This window comes from Thamnophis elegans, chromosome 4, assembly GCF_009769535.1.
Source record: "Thamnophis elegans isolate rThaEle1 chromosome 4, rThaEle1.pri, whole genome shotgun sequence".
In the NCBI taxonomy this organism is placed as follows: domain Eukaryota; kingdom Metazoa; phylum Chordata; class Lepidosauria; order Squamata; family Colubridae; genus Thamnophis; species Thamnophis elegans.
Window position 1 is genome coordinate 91,631,547 of NC_045544.1, and position 16,826 is coordinate 91,648,372.

Below are 16,826 nucleotides of genomic sequence, written 5' to 3' on the forward strand. Positions count from 1 at the left end.
CGCCAAAAGCCGCCTCCCGGTCTCACAGCCAGTTCCCTCCTGAAGTTTCAAGGGCCGCCACGTGATTTCCACGAACTTGGGCTTGCGGCGCCGGGCAGGGCGAAAGCGGCGGCTCCTGGTTTTCCCGGCCGCCCAGCGCTCACTAGAGAAGAGCAGCTGGGGAAGCAGGGGCGGCGCGGCAGCGGCGGCAGGCAGGCAGGCAGGTGTCGGGGGAAACGCCGAGGGCTGCACGCGCGTCCGGGATGCCCCTCTTTGGGCTTTCCGCTTAGGCAACGGCGGGTGCAGCGAGTCCCGTCCCCACGCGCGTCCCCGGCGCTTGCTGTGGCTACGCTGTTTCCTCCGGAATCTTAAACGCCCTTTGGCCTCCTGACCGGCCGTCCAAGCTCCTCTTTCTCTTCGGCCAGGATGTCTCAGGGGATCCCCGGCGCGGGAAGCATTTTGGAACGAAGTTCCTCGTCCGAGGGGACCCTGCAGGTAAACCGAAGCCCGGAGGGGGTGGGCGGCGGGGTGGGTGGGTGGGGAGGAGGGAGGGAATAGAAAAGTTGGACTGACAGACGCGCCTCTAAGAAACTTTCCTCCACGATTCAAAAATCGCCTGGGATCGCGCTCTTCCAATCACGGCTCCTTCTCGGCGTTCGCGGGGCAGGAATTCTTTCACCGCTGCCGTTTGGACGCGCCGGACCTCGCTCGCTCGCACGCGGGCAGCGGCGGGGATGGAAGGGGAGCGATGGCACCTCGAAAGGACTTGGGGTGGTAGATTTCCCCGGAGGAAAAGACGCTTTTTAAATAACGTTTCGGGTAGCAGGAGAAACCAAAACCACAGGAGAAGATAAAAGGGGTGCGTAAAATTATGGACCGCGCCTCATGCCCCGCATGTCCTCTTCCCTTCGCTTCCTTTCCCTTCCTTATTACCAGAATCTGCCTTGTTTTGAGAAACGGAGGAGGTAGGAACTTCTAGTCAGAAGAAGGGAGAAAAGGATGGAACTTCCCCCTACTTGAAATGACTTTAAAGTTCTGCAACTGGGAGGGAAGGTGTTTTGAACAATTAATATTTCATTAGCAGCTACTGATCTTGTTGCATATACATACATTTGTCTGCAGGATTTTATGCGTGGTGAGTGTCCAGGCTGGCCTCCACCTACATGTTATAGTTAGGATCTGTGGGGAACCAGATCTACATGCTCAGATCCTAGTCTCCTGTTCTTTGGTAGGCCTGCCTAGGTAGGTGGCTTCCAGACTAGAGACTGCTTTGTCTGACCCAGCAGATATCCTTAAACTTCAGTTCCCCAGCTCTGTCATCCAGCAAGTGGCATCCCCAAAAGGGCCCGTTTGAACAGTGAAGAACATACTTGCTTTATTAGCCTGTGTCCAATTAGTTCAGTACTAACTCTACCAGTCTGCGCAACCCAGCACACTGTACATGTGTTGGATTCAAGTCCCCATCATTCCCAATTGAAAGTTGAGAAAAAAAGGTTTCTACTAACTAGCAGGGATCTGCAGAGTTCAGTAAGGGGTCTTTCAGAAGCCAATTGGAAGAAGGGAGTTATTAATACACTTATTAACTTTATTGAATATACTGAAACCACAAGACTAAATGTTTATACTGAAGGAAAAAAATAGGGTGGGGGGGGGTGTCACCTGAGCCAGAAAAAATATACTTACTACAGTGTCAATAACAAATGGGTGTTCTTTGTTCTTGCATATAGTAACCGAGTTGAAGTGGGAGAGATTAGTAGAAGGAAATCAAAGTATGAAATAAAGGATCTAGCAGGACCAGAGATCCATCTTCCTTTTCCTTCAAGAGGCTTCTACTCTTCCATAAGTTTAAATGATCATAAACTTTATGAGGTCTTTTGATTGCTTATGTACTTAAATTGATTTTAAAGCTACCTACTCTAACAAAAAGCTAAACGTGGCATTTCAGCTCATGAAAGATAGATAAGCTGTAAAATAGGTAAGCTGTACACTATAGATTGAAGTGTTAGATGTAAGCATGACTGATTAAATTTACCCAGGGGTGAGTTCCGCCAGCCACTGCTGCTGGTTTGCTCATGGGTGCTTCATGCGCCTGCCCTTGATGTGCGCTGCGTGCACATGCACAGTACAATAAAATTTGTTCTGTGCATGTGCAGAACCAAAAAAACAAGATGGCGGTGCCTATGGCGATGCCCAGAGAACTGGTTCGAGGGCGTGGCAGGCCTGGGTTGCTGCCGGTTCCAACGACCCAGCCACCAAGCCACTACCGGTTCGGCTGAACTGGTCCGAACCAGTAGGAACCCACCACTGAATATACCGCTGCAAAGCTGGTTACAGCAGTTATGTGGTGTCCCAGAGCAATTTGTCTATGAAGTCAAGTGATGGCTTTGCACTTTCGCCTTTCTCACCCGCTTCCTGCAGGGGGACATGGAAACTCCTCTGACTGTAACATGTAGCTGAATCCAGTCTGAAATTCAATTTCTCAAGAGTTTTCTTATGCAAAAGGAATTTCTCATTTTTTTCTCTCTCATTCTTTATGGTGCTGCAAATATTCTTTAAATGCATTTTTTTATTTTTGAACTTTTGTGTGTGCTTTTGAGTCAGCAGTTTCCTTGGCAAATTATTATTTTTTTAAATTGGAAGTGGTTTGCCATTGCCTCCTTCTTAAAAAGAAGAACAGGGACTGGTCCAAAGTCACTGCTGATTTATGTGCCTTGTATACTTAGCCAGGATTAGAACACATTGTCTCCCACTTCCAGCCAAACTCTCTGTCTCTCTTGCACTTGTTTGATATAAAAAAGGAGGATTTTGGTGAGGGCCTTCCTGCCAATACTAAATATCAGGAGACAGGGAGATTGCACAGCATTGCAGAGTATAGGATGAGTGTTAGGCCAGTTAAGATACTTAAAATAAGAGTAAGAACACCAACTTACATAGAAGAATTTTATTTCCCCCTACCTCAACCATTGCTCTCTTGGAAAATTTGAAAACTCTTTGTTTTTAAGCAATTGAATCTAGCAAATATTTGGTAGATTACAATATTTATTTCCTGGCAATTATTTTCCCTTATCATGTTTGGGAAGGCAATGGTTCTTGCATGTGATATCTCCAGCATTATTTGTAATGTCTTCTTGCTTTGGAGTTTTGGGCATTTCTGAGCACCCTGGTGAGGAAACAGTTATTAGCCTCTCCAGTGGTGTCATGGCACTGGAGATCACACACATGTAGAATAGAAAAGAATGGAATGGAATGAGCTGGAAGGGACCTTAGAGGTCTTCTAGTCCAGCCCCTTATTCAAGCAGAAGAAACTATACCATTTTAGATAAGTGACTGCCTAGAGTCTTCTTAAAAACCTCCAGTGATGGAGTGCCCACAGTTTCTGGAGGTAAGCTATTCCTCTGGTTAATTGTCCTCACTGTTAGGAAGTTTCTCCTTAATTCCAGGTTGCTGCTTCTTTGATTAGTTTCCAATCATTGTTTCTTGTCCTGTCCTCTGATGCTTTAGAGAATAATTTGACACTGTCTTCTTTCTGGCATCACCTCAAATACTGCAGTACCATTATCATGTCACCCTTAATTCTTCTATTCTTTAGACTGACCAGACCCCAAACCTGCAGCCATTCTTCGTATGTTCTAGTCTCCAGGCCTTTATCATCTTAGTTGCTCTTCTCTCAACTTTTTCCAAAGCTTCAACATCTTTTGTGTAATATGGTGATTAAAATTGGTTGCAGTATTCCAGGTGTGGTCTTACTAGGGTTTTATAAAGTGGTACTAGTACTTCACATGATCTTGATTCTATGCCTCTGTTTATACAACCCAGGATTGTATTAGCTTTTTTGATGGTGGCTGCACACTTCTGGCTCATATTCAAGTGATCATCCACTAGGACTCCAAGGTCCCTCTCACAGTTACTGTTTTTGAGCCAGGTCTCACCTTATCTGTACTTATACCTTTGATTTTTCCTGCCTAAATGTAAAACAAGGAGGCTTGTTGGTACTTGAGATGTCTTACTGCATTTGAGGTGGATATTATCTCATACACTACTTCTAAATTTAAATCAAAATATTTTAAATTAGATTCCACAAGCAGTTTAAATATAGATAAAAATGGTGGCATTGCTATTACAGGACCTATATACTGGCAACAGATGAATTATGAGAATTTCTCAGACTTCAAAACAAAAGTATAAAATAAAACAAGAATATTGGTGTATCGGATGTAGCCATTAGGAATAGCTAAGTCAAACTTTAATTTTATCAAACAACATTGTAAACACACATGACCGCTTCTGAAACCAGAATTGCATGTTGTTCACTATATTTTAAATAGCACTATACCATATAGAATTTGCTTATCTTTCCATCCATCCACCTCACAAATATAAAACTGTTATTACCATCAAGAGTACATTAACATGATTCTTTTAACTGGTACTGTGGTCTCTTGAACAGATCTTGTGTTACTGAAATGTCCTAGACATCACTTTATGGCTCTACTCTTTTTCACACTAAAAAAAAAGCTTTTTTAAAGAAACAGAAAAACAAGGAGAGATAAAAGAATATATGAACAGGGCAAAATCATGAGTTAAATTGGGAATGTTCAGCATACCTTATGGGGATTTCCCTTTGGATATGCAAAACAGTTACCATCTTAGTAGAGCAGAAACCCCATTACGATACATATGGCAGTTTGTCTGACCTGCTACCCCAAAATATGATCTAAACATTTTATATTTTGATTCATGATTTTAGATTTAATTATGACAAACTTTTTCTGACCCAGTTTCCAGTAATATTTGTTGCCCCCAAAGCTTCTGAGATCATGCATTAGAAAGTGGATAGTAAAACTGCCTTTCTAACTTTCCCAACCTTTCTAACTTTCCTTCCTAACCAGCATACTTCTGTCTCTCCCATTTAAAAGACCCACAGGTTTCAATTCTACCAGTTTTGGCGTCACTACTCTATCTATTGATCTCCCCTTTACTTTTCTTTCTTTACTGTTATTTAAGAGAAATGAGGCATGCAGGCAATTGGATCTGCTTTGCTTGAAGCCTATCAACAGTGGGAGCGAAGGAGGTAGGCAAAGAAGAAATTGGGAAGAGCAGGGATATGTCCTTGATTTCTTTTTCCTGTTCTCCCTCCAAATCCTTCTCTGTTGCACTTATGTATTTCAGTCGTACATCAGGACCAAATACATGTGTTTCATCTAGGCATGCTCCACTCAAATCTGGCTCTTTTATGCACCAAATGATTTGCACTGCACTAACTTAAACTTGATCATGATGTGCTCTAACCAACAAAGCTGCTGAACATGATTTCCTGTGATTCAAAAGTGTGTATGTGAGGGGGGGGAGGGAGAGACCTCTTAAGATATCTCTACAAGACTTTACACATGGAACTTGTTCCTAAATGTCGTATCAATGTCTATTTCTAACAAAATAAACTTTGATCAGCAAAGGATATTGCACAGTGCTGGGACATGTACTTCTTCTGCAAGTAAATCCAATTAATTAACAAGGGAGCTGGAGAGTTATGTTTGTAGACAGTGTCTTTTTACTCAAAAGTAATTTTATATTTACTAGTTGTACTGGGCTCAACTTTCAAATGCTTCTACATAAGGGCTCCTAGAACGATAAAAAAAGCATAATGGAACTATTTTGTTATAGGTAGTTCTTGTTTAGCAACTGCTTAATTTACTGACCATTTGTAATCACAGATTAGACTGGCATTGGCTTCATTCACATGACACTCTTAATCTGAATTGAACTAGCCTGTTTCTAAACAAAAAGATTCACTTCACACAGCATTTTAAGCTGCATAACATTAATAAATGTAACACTAGGCAAATGCAAGCCATTGGGTCTTTGAGTTAATTATGCCTGCTATGTTATTGCAGCACTACTAACTCAACCCAGCCTTACCTGACCTCACAAAATGATAAAATAAAAGACTTTGTGCATATTTTCTATTTTTCTTGGAGGAAAGATAGGATCCAGGTGTCATTAACATATTCAAAAACCTTGATGATCTGGTTTCCTTCCTTTTGTTTTATTTTTTAAAACAACAGTTCAAATTTCCCAGGAAAAAGAAAGCAAACTCCGGCTCACTCACATCCTCTTCCTAGGAACTCTTGCAAACTTATTGTGTGGGAGAAGAGAGTTAGCTATCTTTCATTCAAAATACTATCTGAACCAGATACAGCCACAAGAGTTCTTGTAACCAGTCTTTACATCAATATATCAACAAACTATCTGTAAATTACTTTTCCACGCAATATAAGGGAAATATCAATATCAGTCACTCGTGGAATATGTCTTCAGGGCTTGCAAGATTGTCAGTGGTGTGTTTGTCAAAGTATAGCTTCCTTGATTTTCTGGATGCTGAGTGTTTTTTTGGGGGGGGGAAGGAAGTCATTAACTAAACAAGCATATTCTGATTTTATTGACTAGAGCCATGATGATGATGAAAGACGAGTAAGACGGAGAGAGAAGAACAGAGTCGCTGCTCAGAGAAGCCGAAAGAAACAAACTCAGAAAGCAGATAAACTCCATGAGGTGACTGATGCACTGGCCTTCTTTAGGATCAACAATTATTATCATTATCAAATACAAAATGAGTCCTGGGTCACCTTAAGAATTAACACAGTGTTAGTTCCTTAATTAGGGGCATCCACAGTGGGAGGAGGAGTATGTGCATTTCAAAGCTCCACCTCTTTTATGTGTGTCACATATGCAACACACATATAAATGATGGCACTTTAGTTGGTGTCTAGATTTTTTTTAACTTTCACGCAGATCCTCTTGGTTTAATCAGTTTTTATGGACCAAACCCCATTTTGTCAGATGCAGGGAATGCCATCCTCAGTTAAAAACAGTGCAATGATCTAAGTTTGTGTGACAATGTTTTAGCTTTAAAGGTAGCCTTTCCAAGTGAGCATTCTCTAGACCAGGGGTGTCAAACTCACCACATCACATTGCCGTCACATAATGTTTTGCAACATTTCCCCCTCCCCTTTGTAGAGCTGGGGTGGACATGGTCTGTGCATGACGCATCTGGCCCCCAGGCCTCCAGTTTGACACCCATGCTCTGGATGGATCGAGTCTTAGGGCCTACACCAACATCTGGTTACCCAAGTCTGGGAAAGGCTGAACTAGACAGATGCTTAGGCAAAGATCACAAAGGAAATCACCATCTCTTGCAGGTTGCATATAACATGCTGTGATTGGCAGTACGCTGCTTCTAATCATAGAGCATCCATATTTAGATGTTGTTCCTCCATTAACACTTTTTTGATGTTGCTAAGCTATTGACTGTCACGAACGCTTGAGGCCCTGAATTTCACAGATATACCGTATTTTTCGGAGTATAAGACGCACCTTTTTCCCTTAAAAAAGAGGCTGAAAATCTGGTTGTGTCATACACTGAATACAGCATTTTTTGCTTCCCAAAACCCCGCCCCATTTGCAAAAATGGTTGTGCAGGATGTGGATAGCCTCTAGGAAGCTTTTAGAGAGCTCCAGAGGGCTGGGGAGAGCAGAAATGAGCAAAAATGCCTGGTTTTTTTTGCTCAATTTTACCCCCCCCCCCAGCCCCCAGGAGTACTCTATAAACTTCCTAAAGGCTATCCGTGCCTCTTTTTTTATGAAAAATGGGCCCATTTTTTAAAAAAACGGGCCATTTTTTGCTCATTTTGGGGGGCACCCCCCGCAGGAGCATTCTGCAAGCCCCCTGTCCATGCCATTTTGGGGGGGAAATGTGCTCGTTTTTGCAAAAAATGGGCAGTTTTGGGGAGGTTTGCAGAGTGCAAAAACTTTGTAATTTGCCTCTTCAAAACCTTGGTGCGTCTTACACTCCGGTGTGTCTTATACTCTGAAAAATACAGTAGCTCATGAAAAAGTACAGATTTGTCTGGATTTACACGCAGTGTAAATTTTGGAAAGTGACAGGGAGTTTTATCATACTCTGAATCAGGATCAAGTTATTTCTCTCTTTACTTACCCTCTTTCTCGATTAAGAAATGGAAATGATCACCACCCAATAAAGTCAGCCATGATTGGACAAAGGAAACATTTACCTTCTTTTTTTTTTACTCTTCCTCTCCCTGGTTTATACTTTTATAAACCCCCACCCTGTCTCCTGTTGCTCATATTTTTCTTCAAAACTATGTGAACTAATACACACTTTCCTCAGCAAACAGTTAGCAAGCCATTGTGGCACACAGGGCAAGAAGGTTGTGTGGATGAGCCCCAAATGCTGAAGTCATTTGTCACCTCAGAGCTTATGAATATGGAATGTCCATGTGTGGGTGCCTTTTTATCCTGTTTTTCATACAGTTTAGTGTTTTGCTCCAGACCAGCTTGGCATTTTTAGAATAGCAGCAGGGGTGGGATTCAGTCGGTTCAGACTGGTTTGGGTGAATCAGATGTTAATTTTAATCTGGTTTGCCGAACTGGTAGTTGTAAGGACTGGCTCACCCTGCCCCTCCCAGGAGTCTCCACACAGCCTGTTTTGGATGCCAGGTAAGTGCAGGGCCCATGTGGAGGCTCTGGGAGGGCAAAAAACGGGCCACCCGGAAGTTCTGGAAGTTAGGAAACAGACCCGTTTCAGCCTCCATGGGTCTCTGGAGCCTGCGGGAGGCTGTTTTTGCCCTCCTGGAGGCTCAAGAAAGCCTCCAGAGCCTGGGGATGGCGAAAAATGGGCTTACTAGAATTCCAGAAACAGGTCCGTTTCTGGCCTCCGGAGGTCATCTGGAGCTGAGGCCATTTTCACCCTCCCAGAGGCTTGAGGAAAGCCTCCAAAGCCTGGGGAGGGTGAAAATGCCCCACCTCCGCCAGGGTGCAGGAAGCCGACTAGACCACGCCCCAATTGCTATGCCCACTCAGCAACCGGGCAGTGAACTGGTTGCTAAAAGTTTTCTATCCCACTCCTGGATAGTAGCCTAAACTATGCAAACAGAATCAGGATATTAGAATCTTATTCTAATATCTTATTATGCCCAGAAACATCTTCCAAACAGTCTTGTTCTAACTGATAGTCATACAACTGGGCAGGAGAAGCAATTTGTAATATTATTGTGATTTTAAAAAAACACCAAGTCTTCCCCCGCCCTTTCTTGCATGTTTAATCATTGCAACATTTTTTCATGTTCTCCTTTCCAATTGAACAATTGATGTTTATAAGCTGGCTTCTAAAGAATGGAGTTTAAATGTAGAATAGCACATAACATCTTAGGTGTTGGCCAAGATTGAGATTATTATCAATGCTTCAAAGCTTTCATATGAGCAATTATGAATATACCTGAGTAAAATGATGAATAAGGGTGGTGGACCAGAGTCCAACATGTCCTTTCCATGGAAGAAAGCACATTATTCATCCATTCTTGTGAATTCATGTATACAGTAAGTCAGTTAATGAATATATTGGTCATGGTGGCTGAACAGTTATGGCTTTTGTTTTCTATTTCTTTTTTGTTAAGGACATTGGTGCATTTCTGTTTCAGCCACATTCAAATCAAGGGGGAAACTAGCCACTTGATGTACATTTGCCTTGTAAAGCAATTCTTTACTAAGTCCCACTTGCTTTCCTTTCTTTTGCTGGAACTCAAAAGATGACATCTCATTCATGCTTTAGTTGAAATTGACATCACACAGGCACGGGGAAATTTGATGTTTCTAAAAGTAACTTCTCTTTTTTGCTAGAAGTCTAGTGCCAAAGACCCTTCCTTCCCATGCAAGAGAACTGAGCTCATTCAAGAAGGCTCTGAGGGTCCTTTGGTGATTGGATCATCTGGTCCTTTTTTAGGGTTTCCAAATGAGAGTCTCTTTGGTTTATCCTGGCATGCAGATCCTTTCATTGTGATTTGTAATCCACTCTTTATGGATGAGGAGATTGAGCAAATTGATTGAGCATCTATGGATTACTCAGAAAACTGTAGGTTTACAACTGGGATGACCAAATTCCTAGGCGGGCCTATAATGTCTCATTGGCTTTCTTATAGACCCCTGCCAACATTCCAAAAGCTCAAAGGTACATTTCTATCCCCTTACTTTCTGCCTCTGCTGTCCTACTTCCCCAGTTACCCCCTTGGTCCTGAAGAATATGCATTTGTATGTGCATGCTCACATGTGCACGTCTGGAATTTTTAAAGTTCAGCTCTGACCATTTTTTAAAAAATTCAGCCCCACCTACTTCTGAAGGGTAGTCCCCCAAGTGTCTCTCAAAGATATCCTTGCCTTGGCAAGTTTCACTTTCTTGCTGTGAATCCTAAATAGGTAATGGTTTAGCGAGGTGCATAAATCCATATCTATGGTTGGAATTCTGTCTTTTCCTTCCAGTTCATCAGTCTTTTTTGCTTACCAGGAAAATAAGTTAGTACAAGGTAGAATAACAGCAAGAGATGTTGGACCACACTAAGAACTGTCATCTTGAAAACATATATGCCCATTCTGAGTTTGTTTCATCTTCACATTTGTTTCATTCCATCAGAATAATTATTGGAGATACCTTTAGTTCTGCTATTCTTAAAGAATTGGGAATCCTTGCTTATCCAAAACTTCCAATGTTCAGTGTTCAATCACTGGATTTATCTTCTACTTTTTTGGTCTATATCTATGCCCTCATCAGCCAAGCAGTGAAGTAAATCCACATTTGATGACCAAGAGGTGATTTTCACAGAAATAGTCCTTTCTCTGAGGATGATGGGTCATAATCTTTCCCCTGTCTCCTTAAATTACTGTCATTTAACGATATATCTTTACATGTAAATTAATGCATGCTTTTTTTTTTAAAGAAAAAAAATCTCTGTCCCTCTTTTGTTTTGTGCTGCATTTCTTTTGGAATGATGTATTAACACACTTCTAAGAGCCGCCTTCATGACAGAATTCACAAATGTTTTGGACTGAGAATGTCAAATAGCCATTCAGTATTTGCATCCCCGAGTTTTGCAGTTTGAACTGTGACCACCTGTGTGCTGCTGAGAGCTGATTTAAGTGCTGTGTTCCCACAGAAATAAATCAGAAAAGCCTGCTAGGTCATTCCAAGTTAAAACCTACAGCCAGTTTTTCTTCCCAATTTGCCCCACAGCTGTGACATTTAAAACTACAGCATAACACCTCTAAATATAGAGGTTTTATTTATCATTATATTTAATGCCTGTTTTCAATTCAAAAGTTTCAAAAGTTGCCCTTGGTGGTTTACATCAGCACCTAAGCAATTTTTTCATGGGCCTACATTATCTGAGGAACTGTTTCATCCAGTGATGGGATTCAATTTTTTTTACTACCGGTTCTGTGGGTGCGGCTTGGTGGGCATGGCAAGGGAAGGGTGCTGTAAAATCTCCATTCCCTCCCCACTGCAAGGGAATATTACTGCAAAATCCCCATTTCTTCCTGATCAGCTGGGACTCGGGAGGCAGACAATAGATGTGGGTGAAGCCAGTCAGAGGTGATATTTACCAGTTCTCCGAACTACTCAAAAATTTCTGCTACCATTTCTCCAGAACTGGTCAGAACCTGCTGAATATCACCTCTGGTTTCATCCCCATCACATCAATTCATCTCACTCAGGTAAGGAAGGCATGTTCTGGATCCTGTCACTTAAACACTTTCAACTGGGGGGTTCAGGAAAAGAGTCCCCGCTCTCCTAGCCTTTTGAAGAGTCTGAAGACCTGGCTCAGTCAACTCACATGAGGCTCATGAAACAGCACAAAACCCAGAGAAATCCAGGTAATGGCCAAGAGCCCCCTCCAAATATAGAGACTAAAGCAAAAGCAGAATTTGAGCTGATTTAATTTAATTTATGTTCAAATATAAGTAAAACCAAGTTAGTTTAATTATCTGTAAAATTGTTCTCCATATATTTTGTGATTTTTTACCATTGTTGAATTAAAAAGTACAATTGCAATTTTTACAGCAAGGAATATGAAATCAGAAATCTTATATTTTATACCCCTTGTTTAAACTGATAATATAATAAGATATCAGTGCAGTTGAAAAGAACAGCCAAAGCTATTCCTTTTATTGGATGCTAAAGATAATGAAGGGAGATTTCCTTTATGGTAGCTCCTTCTCTAGATACTGACCAATAAAGGACTTTCCCAGCTAGGCTCCTCCCCTTTGGATTGTCCAACCCCATGGTTCCACTTCTGAGAACATATTTGTCTTGGCTGAGATCTTCTGAGATAATTTCTGTTGATTTTATAATATTTATTATACAAATTATGTTAAAAGTAATGGTTGGCTTGGGAAAAAAAATCCACTGTATGATTTACTCTATTTGATTTTGCTCCACACTGCCACTTAGATATTAGTTTAATGGTAATTTCCTATAGAAATATTTTAAATAGCACAATATAAATAAACTATACCTTAGGTAGGTAAAATTAAGATACACTAAAAACCTGCTGGGGAAAAATGTCTTGTGTAAACCAGATTGGGAAGAAAATAAGTTAGGAGTTATGTAAGTTTCAAGTTAAATATATATTTCAGATTATTCTACATTTTAATTGTCTTTTTGGTTATTTTTAAACTTCCTTTTGAGAATGTAAGCACTTCATGAAGAATAGTTCAATAAAAACAATAAATAATCATGGATTCTTGCTTGAATGCTTGATCTTATTTTTATCAATTATTTCAGGAATATGAATGCCTTGAACAAGAGAATACATCTCTAAAAAGGGAGATTGGAAAGCTGACAGATGAAGTGAAACATCTGAGTGAAGTGCTGAGGAACCATGAGAAAATCTGTCCCTTGATACACTGTGCCTTAAACTTTGGGTTGATTCCCAGACATGAAGCCCTTCTTGGTCCCTTGCCAAGATAAGTCTCCCTCCTGAGCAACCTGAATGAATGAGAAGATTTCAAGATCCTCCACTATCATCATTTTGGACATCATGTTGCATGGCTACACACATTCTTAGAGCAGCATATGCTACATCTAGTATTACCTTGGAGTCCTCCAACCATCAAGAATCAATGTTGATGTTAAAAAGCCACGAAATGTAACCTTATGGGAGCAATTTTCAGCTAAGCAGGATGTCTTCACAGTGTTTCTACTATGTATTCCATACTCACCACGGAATAGGAAATCTTGTGTGCTGGAATTGCTAGACTATAAAATATTTTAACTTCAGTTCAGGCTTAACCATAATGTATGGTCCTTATAATAATAGAGAATTTGGTGGCCATCATAGGAAATGGGGAAGATGGCTTGAAATCAAAAGGATCATAGATATGACAATCTGTAATCAAAGGCAGGGACTGCTTTTGCTTCCCAACACTCTGATTCCACCTGTTTTTCTCTCTTCCATTTCCTTTTGTGACAAACACCTCAAGTTTTGTGAAAACCTGATTACCGTATTTTTTTAATATAACTTTAGGATTGTTTTAAGGTGTGAACATATTGTGCGGCATGAGATTTGGAAAGCATATCTTCATGCTTCAATATATGAGTCTCTGCAGTGATGATCAACTTACATATATTTCCAGCTGCCCCACAATGGAGTTGAAATTGCAACAAAGCTAATATTTTCTTTGAAGATCCTTTTAAATTATGTAACTCTATGAAGCTCATGGGAGCCCAAAATTCTTCTGGGAAGAAACTCCTTCTCACATTCCTTTGTCTTCTTCTCTAATGGCGGCTGGCCAATTTTGCAGCAGTTCTGGCAAGATTCTTTACACATGACCAAACAAATTTACACAACATAAAGTAAGGACATGAATGGTAGTTACTAGAGGTTGTTTTCATTTCTCTTTTCTGTAGAGTGGAATTGACCAATCGTGTTTAGTGGCAGGACCCACAGCACCAGAGGGCAGAGTTTTGAACGGGTGATAATCTTTGCTGTTTTCTAACTTCTCAAGGTCAACAGTGTGAGAACAACTGAAGTTGGTTTGAAACTGTTTCTGACAATTGGGAAGTGAAAACAATGTGGCATGGGAGGTTTTAATTTAGCATCCTGAGTTTGCTTTGAAAACTCCTCATAAAGAAGAATTGATCACTTTCCATGGCAGTTTATTCCATTGTTAAAAGGTTGCTTGTTATATGTTTTCTATGTAACTCTGGTATTCTAAACACATTGGACCACATGAAATGGCCTCTCTCCTTCCCCTTATTTTCTCCCAATCCCATTGTCAGGGAATAGCTGGTATACAAGATGTGCCACAGAATATATGGAAGAACAACAGTTTCATGAAAAGAATAGCACAGCTATTAAGTTGAAGCAACACTTCCCGAAGAAGTACACAAACCCGCATCCCTCCAAGTAGTTACATTTGAAGAGCTTAGTGGGGGAGCAAAAAGGTCTATTGTGTTTTTTCTGATTTTTTAAAAAAAATTTAATGGTTGTGTTATTTGGTTAACTTTAATCCTAGGACCAACTCAGAATCACAAATGGAAGATTAGCAGTTAGATTGATTGATTGATTGATTGATTGAATGAATGAATGAATGAATGAAATAAAAGAGCCAAATACAAAAATAACTGACAAGGAGAGAATTTCAATTTTATTCTCCCTACCTGCTTCTCCCACGGATACCCATGGCTTGGGTATCCAGAGGAGTCTGGGTGTATAGTGGAAGTATAACTCCCATTTACCCAAACCTAACTGTGCTTGATTTAACAGCCACAGTCCACATTCTTATTTCTTTCTGGAGACATAACAGACTTTTTAGGAAATAAGGTTGCAGCTGAAAATTCTTCTCATTTAATCTTTGTTCTTGTGCCTTTATAGTTAATTGCCTTTGACTTGAATTTTTTTCTTGGCAGTGCAATTACAAATAATCTTTCCTTTTTTACTTAATATCATATATATCTTCCCTGCATACATAAAAGTTCTCCTTTTGCTTGCAATTCATGTAATAGTTTTTTAAAGCGGTTTTTTAAAAGTTTAAAGTGGTTTTTTAAAAGTTTAAAGTGGTTTTTTAAAGGTATTACAATAATAATAATAAAACCACTTTAAACCCTTAGAAACCCACTTTAAAAACAATCTATTACATGTATGAGTTTCTGTTTCCTTATAGTTCAAAATTTAAAGTTAATTGTATTTTCATTGAATTTTCTGGATTGTTGAGTACCTGCACTGTTTTTTCTCCTTGAGAAGCACTGTAGGGTCCTGAATATTCTTCATCATTTATGCCCTTGCCTTAGCATCCTTGACAATTTTTGCTTTTGATATACTTCTGCACCCATGATGCAGGACTTCTGCACAATGTTTATACTGGGAAAACTAATAATGCAATTATTATGCTTGTTTTATCAAGCCCTAATTCTATTCAGTGGTGTTTAAGCTTCTAGTAAAATATATTGGAAAAATGCTGCCTTAGCAGAGAAATGTGGTTGTCTGCAAACTGGTAACGGTTTCTTAGCAGCTACGGGTGCTCATAGACTGCTAAAGTTGAATATGCCTTTCTATAGCCTGAAATAGATGCCAGTGAAAAGCCAGAGCCGGCTTTAAGAAGCAAGCCCGACTTTCAATACCGTAATTACAGGAGTCATTGCTTCTTGCTTTACAATGCTGTGAAAGGGAACTCGTATTCCCTGTTACTGTTAAATAGTATTTAAACCATTCTCAAAACACTCCTGCCTAAATCCATTGGTTTATAGTGCACTGATTCACTGGCTGCTGTTAAGGCAGTTATTCATTTTACATTCTGATCATTTCTTATTTCAGGCTGTGCCCCTTGGCTGTTGATTTTATTTTATTTGTACAATTTAAAAGCTGGTAGATGACAATTCTGGACAATTTACAATTAACCAGTAATAAATAAAATCTCCACAAAAAACAGTGACCATAAGTGACTTAAAGCAAGTAAATACACAACACACACACACACACACACACACACACACCTTGCCCCAAAGCCCAGGAGATCAGTCAAGTCTTTAATAGTTTCCTGTATGCACTGGGAAGCAATCCATAGGTCCCAAACAAGATCGCTAGTGGTTCAGAGTATAGAAATGGCAATCCAAAGTATCTGAATAAAGTTAGATTACCTAGTGTTATCAACAGAAATATTAATATATTTCCATTGGTAGCAAGTGACAGAGCAAGAAAACATACCCATTTATGTCAAATCAATTAAAAATAGCTAAAAAGTCTGTGATTTACTATTGGCTCATTTTCAGGGAAGGTTCAGAATTTTAGTCCAGCAAAATCAGACTTTAGTAAATCTGAGTCCGATATCCACCAAATACCATTTACAGAATTGTGGTAAAGGTATTAAGTATTCTAATATCCAAACTAAAACATGTACTTATTTACATAAGTAAGAACCCAGTAAATTATTTGAATGAAAGTCATGATGTTCCCCTTTTTGGCAAAACCTAGATCCCTGTTATCATAGGAATAATAATTGTGGCTGTGAGATATATATTTCAGGGGCCTGATAATGGAAGCAGAATTGCTTCATAAAGGACAATTTCATATGATTCTTACTCTTGGATGATTGACTGTTTTTTAGGGAAATATTCAGTAGAACCCTATTTCTATCCATTGTGCAATACTTTTCCTGCTTTAATACTATTCTAATTCTTGTGACTTCCATAAAAAAAAATCCTGAGAATTTATGAGATGACAAGAGTTTGGTAGACATTCCGTTTGTCTCTTTTCCAAACCTGTGAGACCGCTTCCTGCCACTTACCTCCCAACGACCTACAAGATTGCACAGGTTGGGCCTCCTCCGGGTGCCGTCAGCCGGACAATGCTGGCTGGCAACTCCCCGGGGAAGGGCCTTCTCTGTTGCTGCGCCGGCCCTGTGGAACGATCTACCTGCAGAGATCCGAACCCTTACCACTCTCCCGGCCTTCCGTAAAGCTGTCAAGACCTGGCTGTTCCAGCAGGCCTGGGGCTGTTGATTGA

At 40.3% G+C, this 16,826-nt stretch overlaps 1 protein-coding gene across 1 annotated transcript; it reads left to right on the forward strand.

The window, feature by feature from the left end:
- On the forward strand, positions 1–15,756 carry BATF3 (basic leucine zipper ATF-like transcription factor 3). Its single transcript, XM_032214857.1, has 3 exons — positions 1–474; positions 6,424–6,528; positions 12,608–15,756. The coding sequence occupies exons 1-3, from the start codon at positions 406–408 to the stop codon at positions 12,791–12,793; spliced, it is 360 nt and encodes a 119-aa protein (XP_032070748.1). The 5' UTR covers positions 1–405; the 3' UTR covers positions 12,794–15,756.
- The last annotated feature ends 1,070 nt before the right edge of the window (positions 15,757–16,826 follow it).

Excerpts from the sequence above, each read along its gene's own strand:
- BATF3 (XM_032214857.1), top strand. The coding sequence starts at position 406 with ATGTCTCAGGGGATCCCCGGCGCGGGAAGCATTTTGGAACGAAGTTCC. Across the intron at positions 475-6,423 it reads CGTCCGAGGGGACCCTGCAG|AGCCATGATGATGATGAAAG; the intron begins GTAAACCGAAGC and ends TTTATTGACTAG. Across the intron at positions 6,529-12,607 it reads AAGCAGATAAACTCCATGAG|GAATATGAATGCCTTGAACA; the intron begins GTGACTGATGCA and ends CAATTATTTCAG.